Source organism: Rhipicephalus sanguineus, chromosome 1 (genome assembly GCF_013339695.2).
Source record: "Rhipicephalus sanguineus isolate Rsan-2018 chromosome 1, BIME_Rsan_1.4, whole genome shotgun sequence".
In the NCBI taxonomy this organism is placed as follows: domain Eukaryota; kingdom Metazoa; phylum Arthropoda; class Arachnida; order Ixodida; family Ixodidae; genus Rhipicephalus; species Rhipicephalus sanguineus.
In genome coordinates, this window is record NC_051176.1 from 79,756,575 (window position 1) to 79,768,902 (window position 12,328).

The 12,328-nt window shown below is 43.5% G+C and overlaps 1 protein-coding gene across 2 annotated transcripts in view; it reads left to right on the top strand.

The window, feature by feature from the left end:
• The first annotated feature begins 3,043 nt into the window (after positions 1-3,043).
• LOC119393306 (poly(ADP-ribose) glycohydrolase) overlaps positions 3,044-12,328 on the top strand; it is a 50,797-nt gene continuing 41,512 nt past the window's right edge. The window contains exons 1-8 of one of the 2 annotated variants that reach the window (XM_049414881.1): positions 3,044-3,425; positions 3,486-3,643; positions 3,726-3,789; positions 3,882-3,956; positions 4,103-4,180; positions 4,288-4,377; positions 4,456-4,590; positions 11,379-11,465. In XM_049414881.1, the coding sequence (XP_049270838.1) occupies positions 3,324-3,425; positions 3,486-3,643; positions 3,726-3,789; positions 3,882-3,956; positions 4,103-4,180; positions 4,288-4,377; positions 4,456-4,590; positions 11,379-11,465 (789 nt within the window). In that variant the 5' untranslated portion in view covers positions 3,044-3,323. Of the gene's footprint in view, positions 3,426-3,483; positions 3,644-3,725; positions 3,790-3,881; positions 3,957-4,102; positions 4,181-4,287; positions 4,378-4,455; positions 4,591-11,378; positions 11,466-12,328 lie in introns of both variants that reach the window. The other variant, XM_037660252.2, reaches the window with a different exon arrangement.

Sequence of the window (12,328 nt, forward strand, 5' to 3'; positions counted from 1 at the left end):
ATATGAGTATTGACATGTACAGGTCACAGCCATTATGAGTTTTAGCCCGCAGTCGTCGGTATTACTACGGTATTACATTACTGCGTGGTTTTATTCGACAATATCTTAGGCTCGACTATAGCAGACTTAATTGCAACGAGCATAAAAGGTGCATACGTGAAACGACTGAAAGAGCAAAGACGCCAACGCACAGTAATGATTTAATTTAGCCGATTTTGGCTCAGAGATGCCGGTTCCAGAAGTACAAGTGCTGATTGGATGTTATCCGGATTAAGCTGGCGTCATTCGTGCACTTCATCATCTCAATTGTAATCGATAGCTTTTTTACAGCCGAGCTGTTATGCTTTTTCACTATGCCGTTACGCGTTCTCAAGAACTGTCATCATCATGAATGGCCTCTACCTTTCTAGTTCGTGCAACGCAATATCTCGGAGCCGGCGCTCGCTGTCTTTGTCCTCTTCTTCGTCTTCTAGCTGATTCGCTCCCTGAACGGCGCGCGCTCTCCCGCTGCGCTGATTTGTCCGGTGAGGGATGCAATAACTCGGATGGGTGAGATAACGAGTACAGAGAGAGAGAGAAACAAAGAGATAGAAAGAAAGAGAGAAAGAAAGGGAAGATTTAAGAGAGAGAAAGAGGTAGAAAGAAACAGACGCTAAAAAGAGATAGAAAGAATAGGGAGCACGACAGAAAGAGAAAGAAGTAGAGAGAGAGAAATAGCTAGAAAGAAAGTGGAAGCGAAAATAGAGAGAGAAAGAGGAACAAGAGAGCGAGAAAGAGATAGAAGGAAATAGACAGAGAGATAGAGGAAAAAATAGAAAGAAACAGAGACAATATATATTAAATAGAAATGGAAAAATAAAGAGAAACAAGGAAGGCTGCCCAGCTCCGTTGTTCTTTCAGGCTTGTCACCACTCGTGCGAAGCTGCCTAGTTATTTTTTTATTTTTAATAGGAAATTCAACAATCTAAGTTTCAAGCACGTGTGGCTGAGCTTCAGCTATTTGATTCGCGGCGGTCGCACGGTTCCGGGATTATAAAGAATATAGCTACATAACTTTAGAACTTTGTTGATATATGGCCCCATCTCGTACGATTTCCCGGTAAGCGAAACTGTGTGATGTTTTAGTGAATTTGGACCAGTACGTTTTTTCTCGTGTTATTTTTTCCCAAGGTCAGGAAGGAGTAGAACACGCACACAGAGCGCTGACTTTCAAATGGAAATGTTTATTTCCATGCGTATGTGAGTGTGTGTGTGTATGTCTGTGTCTATATATATATATATATATATATATATATATATATAATATACAGCGTAAAGATAGCACATGAAGGATAGTAGATAAGATACACAGCAAGGATCCAAACGCCATTATTTTTCGCAAACACAACCTGTTGCAACCTATATCGACGATTCGAGAAATCTTATTTCCTTGTTAAACAGTGCCAAAAGATGGCACATATATGCTTGCACACGCATAATTCATTTCTTCTATTTCACAGGCTTCAATTACCTTTTCTATATTTTGACGAGGAAAATCAATCCTGAAAATAGAAAAAATACTAATAAGTGACATATATGTTAGCATTAAAGAGCGTTCCCTGAATGATCGTGAACTGCTTCCCACCCCAAATTATATATTGCGCCTTTACCCTTTCGAGAAAGGGAGCAAACTTTATTAAAAAAAAAAGTCCGGCGAGTTCTTCGGGAATTTGGGCGAACATCCCCGCCATGGTCCCCGCCTAGGCCTCGGCCACGAGCCCTTGAGCTCTGGCGGCTGTCTCAGCCCGCTGGACGGCCCAGACTTGGTCCTCGAGGGCGAAGCTGAGCAGTGCAGTCTCCCAGCGCGTTCGGTTCGAGGCTGCGTCTCCGTCTGGAACCCCATGCATCTCTGTCACACTCCCATAACACGTGTTCCAGGGTCGCCCTGGCCTCGCAAAACTTGCAGCATGTGGAATAAAGCTCTGGGTAACAGAGATTCAAGATCATTTAGTAATTTTTTTTTTGCATCGATGATATCCAATAAACCTTCTCTGCCTCTCTGACCTTGCGCATTAGCACTCTTACACATGCATGAGCACTTTGCTATTGTTAGCCCTTGCTTCGGTCAGTTCCTGTGGGAGAGGTCACGTGTTTTCCAGTTTTCCAGACACTTTTTTTGAGGACGCCCTACACGCGAGAAGAAGGATGGCTGCAGCGCGCGCTGTTTAGCACTCGGGTGACATGACACACTGTGTCTAAATATAAAATGTCGTTCCAGAAGTACCTCTTGAATTTAGCGTATGCTTCTTTAAACTTTCCCATTTGAGCAGAATGCGTCTACCGCAACATGCATCGCCTTGTCGATCTGGCTTTGCCGCATATGCGCTTGGCGTTTCGTGCACGATCTGTACGTGTTTCCTTCATTTTTAGTGGAGTGGGATTAAAGTAGTGGGGTTCGCCCACTTTTTACGGCACGTACGTGTTTCACACACACACACACGCACACACACAGCCTCGCTGTAAAACCCACGCAGAGTTCTCGGAATGTAATAGCGTAGTTTTATTGTTGGTTGGTGCCTTCCACAGAACCACTCTGTTTTCGGGCGGCGTGGCGTTTTGGTCAACTCCAACCTCAGGTAGCGTGACCTAGGTCACTCTAGTTCAGGCGGTCGCTCGGGCCCTGGACGCGGCCATAGATGAAGGCATCCGGGACTAAGAACGCCTCTCCGAAGCTACATTCTCGGAATAAAGATGATTATTATATATCTCTGTTTCTTTCATCTTGGCATTCAGACATGCATTACGCATGCAAGCCCGGGCAAGTTGTGCAGTGCAAGCTACTCGAGCGCCTCGCAGATGCCGCGGCATCTGAGAGCGGCGGACGGCGGCATCAGCTGCGCTGAGTCTGAGGAAAACATTTATATTTTATTATGTTATTTTCATCCTATTTATTTGTAATTAACTTGACTGAGGCTATATATTAGCAATACGTAACATCGTCTGTTACAAAGAAAAATGCCGCATACATGATCATCATCATCGTACCATAACATGTCCATCAACAACGTCGCGAAGTGCCCGCGTTTGTGTTCTCTTGCTTGCGTGATGTGTACGCGTTATTAATGTGAAATCGTTCAAGGAGGTGGATCATAGTAGCAGAAAACGGATGTAGTAACCACAAGGCGTTCGATAAAAAACGCTGACTGTCTTGTGCCTTCATTAAAGTGCGTGACAAGTACTCCGCGATCAAGGCCTTGGAATGTTTTGAAGTACGACTGTTCCGTGAGAATCTATTTTGCACAGCACAAGTGCGGAATCTGGCGCCGATCATGTGCTGAAGCAACATGAGCGATGGCGTAGGACCCAGCAAAAAGCGCTTCAAGCAAGCCAAACTGCAGTGGTTCGTTTCAGCAATGCTGGAAAAGCATCCGTCATCCAATGGTACAGTTGGCATAACTGATTGCGAACTGCAGAAAGAAAATGAACTGCTTGTTTCCTTTTTAGAGGCAACAGATGCACGAAAACACTCGAGTCCTGCAAAAAACATGCAGTTATCAGATGTCCAGGGCAGTACAGAGCCTGCTAAGGACTCGCCTGACGTGGGAACTAAGTTCAGTTCGGACGACGTAGAAGATATCAACTCTTCGCAAGAACTTTTCCCTGAGTATGCCACTTACACGTTTCGTTTTATGACATCATCTAAGTTGTATAGAACGCTCACAAATACTTTTCTCGTGTGTTTGCAGGCTTGACGCTGCTGATTCGCAAGTATCGAAGTTTACATCTTGTTCGGAAGAAACGGTTGTTGACGTGAGCTCCAGTTTAATGTCTCGTGTATCGTTATGCACAAATTTTTCAAAGGCATTACATATAATACTGCTTTCAATGGTTCCTCATTGCAGGCAACCGATATGCCATGTGAGAGTGCTGAACACTGTGAAGAAGCACTTTATTGTTCAGAAACCGAAAGTCCGGACGTAAGATCAAGGCTCCCTCTCTCGCTCCCTCTCCCTCCCCCTCTCTTTTTCATTTTGTCTTTTGACGTTCTCTAATTTACTATTTTTCTATAGTGTAAGTTTCGAATGTTATTGGGCTTGATTTCGTAAACCTCTTATGCTTCTAGGACAATACAATACCTGACAGCTGTGAAGCCACGCCAAGCTCGCAGCACTCGTCAGGGTCTGAGGAAAGTATTCCTAGTGTAAGTAGAGGACTAGTATTTTTTTTTTCCATTGTTGTTTTTTTGCCACTTTGCTTGCTGTTGGGCTCTGAAGCCTAGCTTGCAGCTACATAATAGTTTTTTTACAGTACACCGCAATCCCAGAAACCTTCAGGCGCACGCCGCATTGTGGAACCCGCTGCCCACCTATGAGCCGTAATCACACAGTTCTCTGCAAGGTTGGCTTCAATTCCTCCTAAATTCTGGATCGTCAATTATCCTTTATTCTTACGCAAGGCCTTCTTTTCACATGGCAGGTGGTGCGGAGTGAAAGTGGTGATGTAAAGCCATGCCCCCTAATACCATATCCAGCTGTTCCTGTTGACAAATGGGACGGCATACACGTCCGGATGCCATGTTCTCCTCAGAGCAAGTACCCACTCGAGCAAGGAGTAATGATGCTTTTAAATTACACTTCCAATATGGTTGTAGCTGACAATACTCTAAAGGGACACTAAGGAGAAACTTAGTTCAGAATGATAATATATTCTTTCTATGTTATATTGTCTGACAATTGGGCATGTTGGTTCATGATCAAAATTGTTTAATTGCGCAAACGGGACAGGGACTAAAGAAAAAGGCGACGACGCACAGAGTGCGTCATTGTCTCTTACTTTAGTCCTTGTCCTGTTTGTGCAATACAACACTTTTGGTTATATTGTTGTTAATTTTGCAGTAAGAGGTTGATTACTAGAAGGCAAAATCGAGACCAAACACTTTTGTCTTCTTGCTCCAAAACCTCAGTGACAATACGTTAATGTATGCCATGCATTCCAAAGTATTTTGTCATATCTGGGCCATTGTGGGGCAGTAAAAGTTTGCAAAACTTGCTCGATTTAGTACTTGGCTTTTTTGGAAGCCAGTTACTAAACTTAGCAAATACCACGCCTGTATTTACAAATATTAACTAGGCTGGAACAGCCGCCGTCATAATCCATGGCATAACGGGTTAGCTCCACCTGTGTATTGTGTTTGTGTATTTTCTGGATTGCCAAGCCTCCTGCCACAAATGAGACTGGCTTTTCTTTTTGTATTGTAGAATTATAACTTGCCAATACCATTCAGCTTATTTTTCTCTTCATTGTCCTTTCCAGTGAATATACGATGCTTGTCATCTTTGTAGCAATTTCTGTAATGATGTGATCCGGTGTGTGTGTGACATTATTGACGGCCCATTGGGCCAAAACATTTCTAAACGAGGAGGTGTGACATGCTCTTTTGCAAAAGTCAGTGCTTGATTGAGAGATGTCAAAAGCCTAGGGTGACCTGTAAGTGCTGCACTTTAGAGCACACTTTCACTTGCCTGTTGTTGTGACAAGTGGCATGCATGTTATGTTATGGCCCTCGATTCTCCTATAGGAGCTCTGAAGACTCACTTTCTCATTGGCAACAGTCAGAAATGCCCTCTATGAAGCAGGCTTAATTGGGCATCTAATTTCTCGCATGCATTACGTAGTAAGAGGAAATAATTATGGCACCAAGATATGGTCAAATGTACTTTTAAAGTGAACACTGTTGCGGGAATGTAATTCAAAATGTAATGGTCACCTGGGGCCGTTTACCTTAGTGAAGTTATCTTTGTATATCTCATTGTGAATGTCACAATTAACTGACATTGATTGTGTATTTACTTCATTTCTTTCAGACTCAAATTTGACACTGATAATTTAGGCATGTCAGAACATATGCTGCAGCACTTACTTTGACATCAGTGCTGTGCAGTGCTTGCTGCACTTGCAAGTTGAAATGGGCTGAAGCAATACCTTAAATTCCTGTTCTAGTCGAACCTCAATATAACGAAGTCATACTTGTGGCAGAAAACTTCGTTATATCGCAAATTTTGTTAAATAGAGGTTTTGATATTTGAGCAATAAAAAAAACACCACAGCTTCCAGGTCATTCCTGGCATTCGTATTACATTAGTAGCTACCTATACACAAATTATTGCAAGAAGGTTGTGCCTAATTCTGTGATTAGGGACGCCAATACCTGTGGCACAGACTGTTCCCTAGGCAAAGCATCAGCGCGACATGGGACGTTTGATGGTTGCTTGTGGCTTGTACCATAGCTGCAAATCTCGGATGCAATGATTAACCACACCTAGCTTTCGCAGCCATTTTAGACAGCCTCCTCACTTTAAAAACAATAGTAAAGAAACTACGATTAAATCTCGCCACGAGAAACAATATGCAGGCTTTCAAATGCGCACATTTTTACTTAGGGCATTCTAGTTCATGTTACTTTGAAGAAGGCGGTCAGCTTCATCCGAAGTTTTTTGATGGGTGTTGTTGTTATGGTCTGGCTTGTAAGCTGACAGTGCAGTCAATGCCTGTTCTTTTGAATATGAGCCTCATACTGCCACAGGACATCAAGTGCATCAAGAACCTTGCCACAGGTTCACTATCTGTCAGCTCAGCCTCATCTCCAGAATCCTTGTTTGGCATGTGTCTTTTTTTCTTATGTTCTCAATTATACTGTCATCGTCAAAGGCTTCAGTTGTGACTGCTTGAGCATTGTTAGGTGTAAGCTGTTCCAGTTGTAGGCATCACTTGCAGCACCTTTATTACAGCACAGCATGTCTTTCGAGAGTTGCTGCTTTTACTTCGAATCAGTGTTATGAAATCTTGTCCGGTTGCCACAAGCTGTCTTCACATGGCCTTGGAGATGAGCTTCTGGTACTCCAATGTGTGGGCGGTCTTCGAACCATTGGCCAAGGCAGATGGCACAACAGTGTTTCCTGCATGCGCAGTTTGAATATACTAATTAAGTGTGCACGATGGTTTTTGCTGCTCGAATATTTCATGCAAAAAGACGTGTGCAGGTTACTCCTAGTGGTCACTTTCAGCATTGCCTTGGCAATGCAGGTGGCCTGTACTTTCTTGTAGATGGCTCAAAAGTTCTGCCTCTGATGGGCACGGCAGATTATGGGGTGCTACAATATTTTGGCCCATTAACCTTGTTTCCTAACACACACTTCACATGACTTTACCTCGCAGTATGGCATGTTATTTAGTTAGGTAACTTTAAAGGTGTACTGTTGTGATACTTTCTACTCTTATTTATTTTTTGTCATTGCATAAAGGCCTCTCAGCCAAAAAAGTACTGACAAGTCTCAAAGCTTCTAACTACAGTTCAAACTCTATTTAATGAAATGATGAGTGCACTGGAATTATTTCGTTAAATCGGGAGGTTTGTAAAACTGAGAAAGGGATTTTTCAGTCCTTCAAAATTTAAAATTGTAATGTAGCGACACCTGAAAGCTACCACACCATTTTATTTGCCACTAACATGCGCCTGCGTGTGGGAAAAGTCTGCAAGGGCAGCCCGGGCATGAAGCCTTCCATATGCGGGTGATACAGGCGACGTTAACGGTCACATGTAGCTTTGACAAGTTGTCAATATGTAAAGACGGGGAGAACGAATGCAGTGGTTGTGCAAGCAGGCAGAGCAAGAAAGTTGCAAGGAGACGATCAGTGCCATCTATTGCTTAAACCATTAAATAACGAAAGGGATCACTGTGTTCATGTGGGAGCATTTACAGGGACGATGAACCACCGCCTCCCCTAGCGCCACTTGGTGCGTAAAAGTGCTACCAGCTGTTCAGACCTTTGTTTCGTGCATGGGTGCGACATCCACCCCCGTCAAAATGAAGCTAAGGTCGCGACTAGAGCGGCTACATGTTTTACCGCGACAGCGTGACAGCACACGCCCGAAGAAAAACCTGTCCGTGTCAAAATTAGAAAGAAATCGCTACGTGTTTTAGTGAATTACTCTAGGAAAATTTTTTTAAATCGGATTTAGTGCCACAATAGCTTCATTAATTTGAGTTGATAACAACATTGAACACTATGGGCATCTGCTGGGAAATGGAAATTTATTTGTTAGATAAGGAAATTCTTAAATTGAGTTTTGTTAGATTGAGGTTCAACAGCAATTTTTATGGTAGCTTTTCTATAGTCAGTTTCGGTTTCTACATCGTCATGATGCAGATCAGCTCTGGTGGCTTAGTTAAGGCTATGGTGTTGTGGAACTAATCACAAAGACGTGGGTTTTATCATGGCCATGGCAGCTGCATTTCACTGGGAGCGAAAAGGAAAAAACGGCCATGCACTTAGATCTAGGTACACATTACAAACCTTACAACCTAGAAGGTTAATATTAATCCGCAGTCCCCTACCATGGTGTGCCTCATGGTCAAATCTTGGTTTCGGCAAGTAAAACCTCAGAATTGTTTTTTCGTGATGCAGAAGGTGGTCACATGGGAGGAGGACACTGTAATGTTTTAACACTCGCTCCAGCTCGCTCGGTCATCTGCTGTGCTGTTTCACCAGACTGACCTCACAACAAATAGCAGCATAGGAGGCACTGAGTCAGCTGGCATGAGCATCAAATGATGCATTGCCATGCCTACCTCTCACATGACCATCTTTAGCATCATGACGTAACAGTCAACTGCCTCCTAAAAAACAACACTGAGACTGGCTGTTCAAAAGCTCTTATAATATGTTATTTAGAACACTGATGCTTGCCAGTAGTTTTAATAGGATCTGGAAATCTGGGGCTTTAAAGGACCACTAGCAGTCACCGCTGACAGCCAAATGTTTGTTGGATACTTTTATGCTTTAACATGTAGGTATGCACCTGACAATTGCAAATTCTCAAACAAGACAAATAATTAATGCTAATCTCATTAATTATGACCACTTTTGTCGTAACTTCAAAACTCCCGCCCAAAATTACAACAAACTAGTGCCTCATGGCAGTTGAGCACCATCAGTTCATGTGTGCTCGAAATTTCGGGGGGGTTGAAAGCCTGCTTTTTGAAACAGGGCCTTGCGTGCTGTAAGAAATGAAACAATATGTTCCTGCAATATCAGCCCAGTTGTGGACCACCCAGGCCTGGGCCCCTACTGAAATTTCTGTCTACCTTGGGATATCTAGCATACAATAACACATGACACACCCATTTCAGGATTGAAAGCGTACACCCTCTGAAAAAAAAAAAAAGGTGCTCGCTGCGTTACTTAAAATGCCACTGGTGTAAGCAGCCAGATGGTGAAGGCCCCTCTACGTAGTGTTGCGTGCAGCCCCTTGCCCCTCTCCCCACAATGTTGTCGGTCTGTGATGTCGACAATACTCGCGGAACAGGTGAACCATCACAGAGAGCTTGATCAGCCACTAAACGTGTCATGTTGATGAATGATGTGGTTAGGTTCTGCCTACTCAGATGAGCACTCGTGCTTGCATTAACGCCATAACATAAAAAAATGAGGAGCCCTTTCCCTATCGAGAAAATAGGGGCAAGCGAAGCTTGGTGTGTGCATGCCTCACCTACTATTTTTCTTTCTTTCTTTTTATCGCATTGTGCAATGCGCTCTCCTAACTTTTTCCTCCATGCTGGGAATCGAACTTTCACCCATACCCTTAGCAGTGCAACACTTCTGTTGCTACAGACAACAACGGCGGTCATGCGCGAAACATCAGTTATTGGAAAACGGCGCATACAAATACGCATGTGGCCGGTGCACATTTGAGGGCCTCATTTCTGTACACTTGCCATGGCTGGACTTTTCGTGAAATATGCTGTTGCCACCAAAATCTGTAACTCGTAGAAGCTTCATTTAATGGGTTCGAGGCTATGTTCACTGCTAATTCTTAGTCAGAGGTACCTATGCATGCAGGAGAATGGAGCAACACAAGCATTTCAAATTTGAAATTTCGGCGTCACTGGTTCCTATAAGGAAGAGTAAGAAATATCATCTCAGTACTCCTTAAAGTGGCTAACATAGAACTATTTCTGGGCGACACACAAATTGCGATTGTGTTTTCGAATTTTCAATGTGTTCCAACAGATCTTTTTCCTGCAGAAGATAATTTCTCTGGTGGTAGCCATAACCCTTGGCACGGGAAATTAATAGCAATGTAGGTGTGGCCAAAATTCGACAAAAAAAAAAAGCAAGAAGTGTGGCTTTCAGTCTGATGAGGGTGGTAGTGAATTGAACACTATGGGCATCTGCTGGGAAATGGAAATTTATTCGTTAGATAAGGAAATTGGTAAAATTGGTAAAATTCGTAAAACTATGACAACCCTTTTCAATGGGTTGCCATAGTTTGTTAGCATGTCATGAGCACAACAACTTGCTTCTGGATGAAAAAAAAAAACAGGCGAAGCTTGCACTAAACCATGCAAGGCTTGAAACAGTGAAACTAGACGGTTCTGAAGACTAATCTGGTTGCTTCTAGGCTGTTTTTAGGCCTTAGCTAGGTGATGCAGGTTGTTTCTAGGTTGTTTCTAGGTCGTAGCTAGGCTTTAGCTAGGTGATGCTAGGTTGTTTCTACGTTGATTCTCAGCGCAGAGACGTTCGTGTTAAACCACAGAAAGTCACAGACACGATACGGATGTCCAAACTCCGGAGACATAACCTAGCACTGAAACCAAGCGTTCGCACCTCTCGTAGATCTACAGGCACGTCGTCATTGGTGTAGGCCTTCCATCACTTTTGGGTCTTCTCACAGCCACCGGTGCCTTTCCCGTTCCCTAGTATTCTATCCTTGTACGTACTCGGGGTCTTTGCCTCACCGCCGTCGCTTCGCAGCCATTTCTTAGGCTAACCGTTTCCTTCTTCCTTTTTAGTGGAAGTTGTGTGTAGTGGTATTTACCCAATTTCTGTGGCACATACCTGTTTATGATGATGATAGTGTTTTGATAGGCCACACAGTGGATACCCGTTTGGTGACGATAGTTTTCATCTTCATTTTTAGTGGACCAGTGGTGAGTAGTGGGATTTACCCAATTTCTCTGGCGCATGCCCGTTTATGATGATGATAGCTTTTGGTACAGGGTGAACAAGGAACATTTTGCTGAACAGCTTCACTGTTAAATAAAGAATTAAGAACCATACATTCTTCTTGGGCTGTAATTGCGAGCACTCATTCTGTGTAAGTCATCACATAAACATGGAACGTTTGTGAAGCAATGAATCTTGATTCGCATTTTGTTACATTTTTTCAGAGTGACTACAATATGCGACATTAGTATATAGTTTTTCATGATCCATGCTTTCAGTTTTTTACAAAAAATGCCTAATTGAATTTAGAGAGGTTTGAGCTGTGATTTTCGTCAGTATTCTATTATTATTATTATTTTTTGCTGTTCACATTTTTTATGTTACCATGACAGAGCAATGGAGCTACAAAACTTCGGAGCCGGTGGGAGCTGATCGAAAACTCGCTGTTGGGGCCTATCAATGACTCGCACGGCCTCGTGGTAAGCTTCAAACTTTTACATGTCCTTCATTGTAGGCTTAGAAAGAAAGTTGCACCGGTTTATGAAATTACTTCCAATCGCTAATATAAGCAAACGCTTCAATACATGTTGAGTGCATACAGCTAAACCGCTTGTACAAGGCAAGAAAACCTGACAACCTGTGATTCTTATGGTTGCCTGCCAGTACTGAGTGCATGTTGAATGCGTCTGTTGGTAGATCTTAGGTTCTAGCTGCTTCTGGTGGATTCACTTTCTATGGTTCATCCATGTAAAAGCCTTGTATATGCAATGAGAACTGCAAGTAGCTCCATATCGCAAAAATTCATTTTTGAACATTGCGTAAGATGTAAGGTTGTGCTGGCGAAGTGTGCTTGAAGATTGTTATCCTGCATACTGTGGGAATGTGCTGGCCCCACGTGACTTGAGCACAGGGAACCACCATTAAACGGCAACATGGCAACCGTGGCGACAACGCCAGGCGTTTTTGCCTGGTGCATGCCATGCTTCGCCCCTTTCCGGTGTGCAGACGTCTGAGTGCCGCTCGCACACAGCACGCTAGCACACACCACCGTATTACACCTGTCCTCATTGGCCACCAGTGACAGCTCCTTCTCAACGTGAGCTTGCTTCTGTCTGGCGCTTGCTCGCCATAGCACATGCTCTCAGGCCTGTAACGAGGGAGTCACGTGCTGCCTTTGCAGGTGACTTCTCGTCTGTGCGCTAGGCTGCTCCCTTTGTGCGATCACCATAGGGCCGTCGGCAGGCATACTTGATCGGCCTTGTGGAGTTACCCTGTATGGCCCATAATCCCGTGATTGTCGCACTGTGCTGCATCTTTGGTTATTAAAACCGTGTTTGTTGAC